This window comes from Bombina bombina, chromosome 2, assembly GCF_027579735.1.
Source record: "Bombina bombina isolate aBomBom1 chromosome 2, aBomBom1.pri, whole genome shotgun sequence".
Taxonomy (NCBI): Eukaryota; Metazoa; Chordata; class Amphibia; order Anura; family Bombinatoridae; genus Bombina; species Bombina bombina.
Genome location: NC_069500.1, coordinates 492551876 through 492557875, shown reverse-complemented (window position 1 = coordinate 492557875; position 6000 = coordinate 492551876). Strand labels below are relative to the sequence as shown.

General features: G+C 44.0%; 1 protein-coding gene across 1 annotated transcript in view; it reads left to right on the top strand.

Moving 5' to 3' along the window:
• The window catches only part of PES1 (pescadillo ribosomal biogenesis factor 1), a 68079-nt gene that overhangs the window by 20470 nt on the left and 41609 nt on the right, over positions 1 to 6000 (top strand). The window contains exon 6 of the mRNA XM_053702211.1: positions 594 to 683. Coding sequence (XP_053558186.1) covers positions 594 to 683 — 90 coding nt within the window. The remainder of the gene's footprint in view (positions 1 to 593; positions 684 to 6000) is intronic.

The following is a 6000-nucleotide window of genomic DNA, read 5'->3' as shown; positions in this document are numbered from 1 at the left end:
AATTTAAAGTTCTCTCAATGCATGAGGAACAGAAAGGGATTGGTGGTTCCACATTGGCATTAAAACACAAAGAACAAAGTAACATTTTGCAAAGCCTCTTGGTCCATTCTGACTCACAATGGATCCAAATATCAAAGGGTGTGTAGACTTTTTATATCCACTGTCTGTGTGTGTGTGTGTGTGTGTGTGTGTGTGTGTGTATAAAATATATATATATATATATATATATATATATATATATATATATATATATATATATACACACTATGCAAAAAAGGCAGCACTCACTGGTCATTTGTAAGTAAAATATAGCTTTTAATAATACAAAAAGTTAAAATCTTGGGAAAAACATGTTTTCCCCAATATTTTAACTTTTTGTATTATTAAAAGCTATATTTTACTTACAAATGACCAGTGAGTGCTGCCTTTTTTGCATAGTACATACTGTTTTGACATTGCACCCTGGCAGCTGCTACTAAATATATGGTGTGCAAATTATATTTATTCTGAACATGACTTACCTTTGCATGATATTTCTGGCCTAGTGGTAATATTGCCAGTGTGTTTTACAACATATCCTTTCCCTTTTCCAGATTTTTTTGTCCATCAAAGGAATCTACTATCAAGCAGAAATTCTAGGACAGACTGTTACATGGATTACACCTTATGCTTTCTCTCATGATGTAAGTATGTGACTTATTCAGCAACGCAGGAAACTGTTTGAAAGCTGGGTAGGAGACAATTTGCTTGCTATGTTTTCATTTAGAGAGAGATTATGTGTGCACAAGGATCCATGGCGGTGACTGTCATTTTCTCCTGTTGAGCTACTGATTTTTAAAAATACAAAAAAATGGGAATAGTTGAATGCAATGTCTTTGGCACCACCAAGTCCAGTGCATCATGTCCCTTCTTGTTATAACATATGGTTTGGAGATGTGATTAGATTCAGTAGTTTCTACTTTACTAATTTATTCTAAACTTTTTACATGAAAAACCTGATATGTGTAAATCTTTCTTTCTAATGACACGATGATTCCACGGATCATCTCATTACTATTTAGAATATCGCTCCTGCCCAGCAGGAGGCGGCAAAGAGTACCACAGCAAAGCTGTTAAATACCACCTCCCTTCCCTCCCACCCCAGTCATTCTCTTTGCCTACTTTAGAGCAAGGCAGTGGTAAAGTTAGGTGTTATAAAAAGATTCTTCAATCAAGAGTTTATTATTTTTTAAGTAGTGCAAGATTGTGCTGCTATGTTCTAGGGTGTAGCCGTAGTCCATATCAGTCTCTTCAGTAGAGCAGTGGGAACTTGTGGGACATAATTCTCACTGGGCCTCCCATATACTGATGCTGCCCTAACTCTGAAAGCCTGAATAAAATTACTCAGTCTTTTCTCCTTTTTTCACAGGTCCATGTGAGGGAGAGGACCTCTCAAACCTGGGAGCTGCCTTGCTGTCGGGCAGGTTAGGAGGTAAGTGCTTACTTTATTCTCTGGGGTTACAGAAGAGACTCAGAATAAGGGGCACTTTATTCAATATGGGACACAATCTGGAGTTTGGGCTCTTTAATGTGGACAGCTTAGACACAGGCACTGGGGCTAGAAAATATTTAAGGTATGTTGGTGGTTCCATACTCCCGGCAGTTTCACTTATTAAAAAAACAATATGCCGACCGGGAGAAGACTTTTGTGACGCCCACAATGGGCGGACCTAGAGGAGGCAGCAATTTGTTTTGCACGCCTTTTTCCTTTACTTCCTGTTGACCGGAAGGGGAAGCAGTTTCAGCATCTGTTTCTATTACGCATACTCTCATTTTGTGCGTGTCTGGGAACGGAGTCCGGTTTCTTGCATCTCCTTCTGAGTTCCGGATCTGTTACTAGAGAATCGGCTCCTGCTCAGAGAGAACCGGTGTCATCAGGCAGGTAGGCACCTCAGCAAAGCAGCTGAGGTGTAGAGGTGATCTACAGTATTGTTTAGGTTTACTGTCATTTCTGCATATAAAAAATAAGTTACCATTTAAAATTTGATATTTGGATCCATTGTGAGTCAGAATGGACCAAGAGGCTTTGCAAAATGTTACTTTGTTCTTTGTGTTTTAATGCCAATGTGGAACCACCAATCCCTTTCTGTTCCTCATGCATTGAGAGAACTTTAAATTACAGGGATAGACTCTTTTCTGAGCCAACATTTTCCAAGGAGGGTGCTGTTCAGGAGTCTAATGACAATGTTCAATATATGCCGCAGCTTTCTCCTCAAGCGTCCCAACTTGTATCGCCCACACATGCAGTGCCCTGCGCTTCCTCCTCTAATTCCTCCTGGAGTTACGTTGCAAGACATCGCTTCTCTAATGTTCTCAGTGGTTTCTGATGCATTATCTGCCTTTCCCATGCTGCAGGGGAAGCGCAAGAGGAAAAGTAGACATTCAGTAGGTGAGGTTACTGACGCAGTTGTTGCTATTGTGGATGCCCCCTCCCCGAAGCCTGAGGAGGAGGATCCTTCGGTAGCATCTGAGGGTGAGGTCTCAGACTCTGACAGTGTAATTCCTCCTGCTGATAATGAAGTTGTATCCTTCAGGTTTAAGCTTGAGCACCTCAGTCTTACTTAAGGAGGTTTTAGCTACATTAGACGACCGCGACACTATGGTCGTAGTTAATCAGAAGAAATCCAGTAAGCTAAACAAATATTTTGAGGTACCTTCCTCAGTAGAGGTTTTTCTTGTACCAGACCGAGCTTCTGAGATCATTGCGAAGGAGTGGGAGAGACCGGGTATCCCTTTTTCTCCATCTCCTATATTTAAAAAGATGTTTCCCATAGCAGACTCTGTCAAGGAGGCTTGGCAAACTGTATCCAAGGTGGAAGGAGCTCTTTCCACTCCGGCCAAGAGAACTAGCTGTGTGCATTGCTACCGTCACTAGGGCGGCGGCATATTGGTTTGATGCGTTGTCTGATGCTATTAGGACAGACACTCCCCTTTGTGAGATCCAGGATAGAATAAGTCCTTAAGTTGGCTAATTCCTTTATTACTGATGCTTCTCTACAGGTTATCAAACTGGGAGAAAAGATTTCAGGCTTTGCTGTTCTAGCCCACAGGGCTTTATGGTTAAAACCTTGGTCTGCGGATGTATCATCTAAGTCTAAACTTTTAGTGATTCCTTACAAAGGGAAGACCTTGTTTGGACCGGGCTTGACGGAAATAATCTCTGATATTACGGGAGGTAAGGGTCATCTTCTCCCTCAGGATAAGAGAAACAAGCAAAAGGGAAGGGAAATTTTCCGCTTCCAAGCAAGAACGGTCTAAACCTTCCTGGAGACCCAATCAGTCTTGGAACAAGGGAAAACAATCCAAGAAGCCTGCTATTGAATCAAAGACAGCATGAAGGGCCTGCCCCCGATCCGGGACCGGATCTTGTAGGGGGCAGGCTTTCCTTTTTCGCTCAGGCTTGGGTTCGAGATGTTCAGGATCCCTGGGCAGTGCACAGTGTCCCAGGGATACAAACTAGAGTTCAAAAGTTTTCCTCCCAGAGGCAGGGTTCTGCTTTCAAGATTATCTGTAGACCAGACAAAAAGAGAGGTGTTCTTACTGTGTACGGGACCTCTCCGACCTGGGAGTGATAGTTCCTGTTCCTATGCAGGTACGGGGTCTGGGGTTTTATTCAAATCTGTTCGTGGTTCCCAAAAAAGGAGGGAACCTTCAGACCAATTTTAGAGTCTAAAAAATTCCTCAGATTACCGTCCTTCAAGATGGAAACTATTCGTTTCATTCTCCCTTTGGTCCAAGAGGGTCAATTTATGACAACGGTGGATTTAAAGGACGCGTACCTGCATGTTCCCATTCACAGGGATCATCGCCAGTTTCTAAAGTTTGCTTTTCTAGACAAACACTTCCAATTCGTGGCTCTTCCTTTCGGTCTTGCCACAGCTCCCAGAATTTTCTCAAAGGTTCTGCGATCTCTGTTGGCTGTGCTCCGATTACGGGGCATTGCAGAGGTGCCATCCTTTCAACTAGCAAGGTCCAACACGGAAATGCTGTTATCTTTCCTGCGATCTCACGGATGGAAGGTAAATTTGGAAAAGAGCTCCTTTGTTCCAAATACAAGGGTAACTTTCTTGGGAACCATAATAGATTCCCTATCAATGAAGATTTTTCTGACAGAAGCCAGGAAATCAAAGATTTTCGATTCTTGCCTAGTGCTTCAGTCCGCTACTCGACCATCAGTGGCTCAGTGCATGGAGGTAATCGGGCTGATGGTGGCGGCAATGGACATCATCCTGTTCGCTTGTTTCTACCTCAGACCTCTGCAGTTAAACTTGTTCAGTCAATGGAACGGAGATTATGCGGATTTGTCTCCACGAATACTACTGGAGCAGGAGACAAGGGATTCTCTTTAATGGTGGTTGTCTCAGGATCATCTCTCCCAGGGAACCTGCTTTCACTGACCTTCCTGGGTGATTGTGACAACAGACGCCAGCCTTCTAGGATGGGGAGTAGTCTGTGGCTCCCTAAAGGCTCAGGGAGTTTGGACTCAGTCAGAGTCTGTTCTGCCTATAAACATTCTGGAGCTGAGAGCAATCTTCAATGCTCTTCTGGCCTGGCCCCAGTTAGCCTCGGCCCAGTTTATCCGGTTCCAGTCGGGTAACATAACTTCATTGGCTTACGTCAATCATCAAGGAGGAACGCGGAGTTCCTTGGCTATGACGGAGGTAACAAATATAATTCGGTGGGCGGAGATCCACAATTGCTGTCTCTTGGTGATCCACATCCCAGGGATGGACAACTGGGAGGCGGACTTCCTGAGCAGACAGACCTTTCACCCGGGGGAGTGGGAACTCCATCCGGTAGTGTTTTCCAGCCTGATTCTCAAAAGGGGTCAGCCGGAATTGGATCTCATGGTGTCAGGGTTTTCTCCCTGTTGTGTTTGCCATGTGCTGCTGGCAGCCATTTTACTCACCTCTCTTCCTGACTATGGTGCATTGTGGGGGATGCTGCTTATTTCCTGCACTTCCTTTTATGGCCAGACTGGTATGCATCATCCATGTGAGACAGGATGCAGTCTCAGAATTGTGATGTCATCACTTATTATTTAAAGGGCCTCTGTTCAGTATGCTTTGCCTTTGCGTTGTCTCAGACCTGTTTGTGAGAGTTCCTGTGTATTACCTGGCTGCCTGACGTCCTTCCTGGTTCCTGACTCTGCTGTTTTCCTTGTTCCTGATTCCAGCTCGTCTGACTTTTCGCTTTGGCTCCTGACTCGGCTCGTCTGACTACCAGCTCTGGTTTTGACTCCTGGCTTGTTATTTGACTTGTGGACTTTTTATTTGTTTTTGCTATTAATAAAGGTGTGATTATTTTTGCACTTCTCGTCTCAGTCTGATTCCTGGCATCCTGACACATGGCATCTCGACAGAATGCCAAGCTTCCGAGGTACGGATTGAGATCAAGGGACCCTCAGGCGGTATTGATAGACGCCCTGGCGGTACCTTGGAATTTCAGTCTTGCATACCTATTTCCTCAGTTTGCTCTTCTTTGAGTCATTGCTCGAATCAAGCAGGAGAGGTTGTTGGTGATCCTCATTGCACCGGCTTGGCATCGCAGGATTTATTATGCAGAGCTGGTGGACATGTCATCTTTTCCACCTTGGAGACTTCCGTTGAGGAAGGACCTTCTACTTCAAGGGTCCTTCCTGCATCCAAATCTAGTTTCTCTGAAGCTGACTGCGTGGAGATTGAACACTTAATTTTAGCCAAGCGGGGATTTTCAGATTCGGTCATTGAGACCATGATTCAGGCTCGTAAGCCTGTGATTAGAAAGATTTACCACAAGGTTTGGCGTTAATACCTATATTGGTGTGAATCCAATGGCTACTCCTGGAGCAGGGTTAGGATTCCTAGAATTCTGTCATTTCTCCAAGAAAGTTTGGAGAAAGGATTATCGGCTAGTTCCCTAAAGGGTCAAATATCTGCCTTGTCTATTTTGTTACATAAACGTCTGGCAGACATTCCAGAT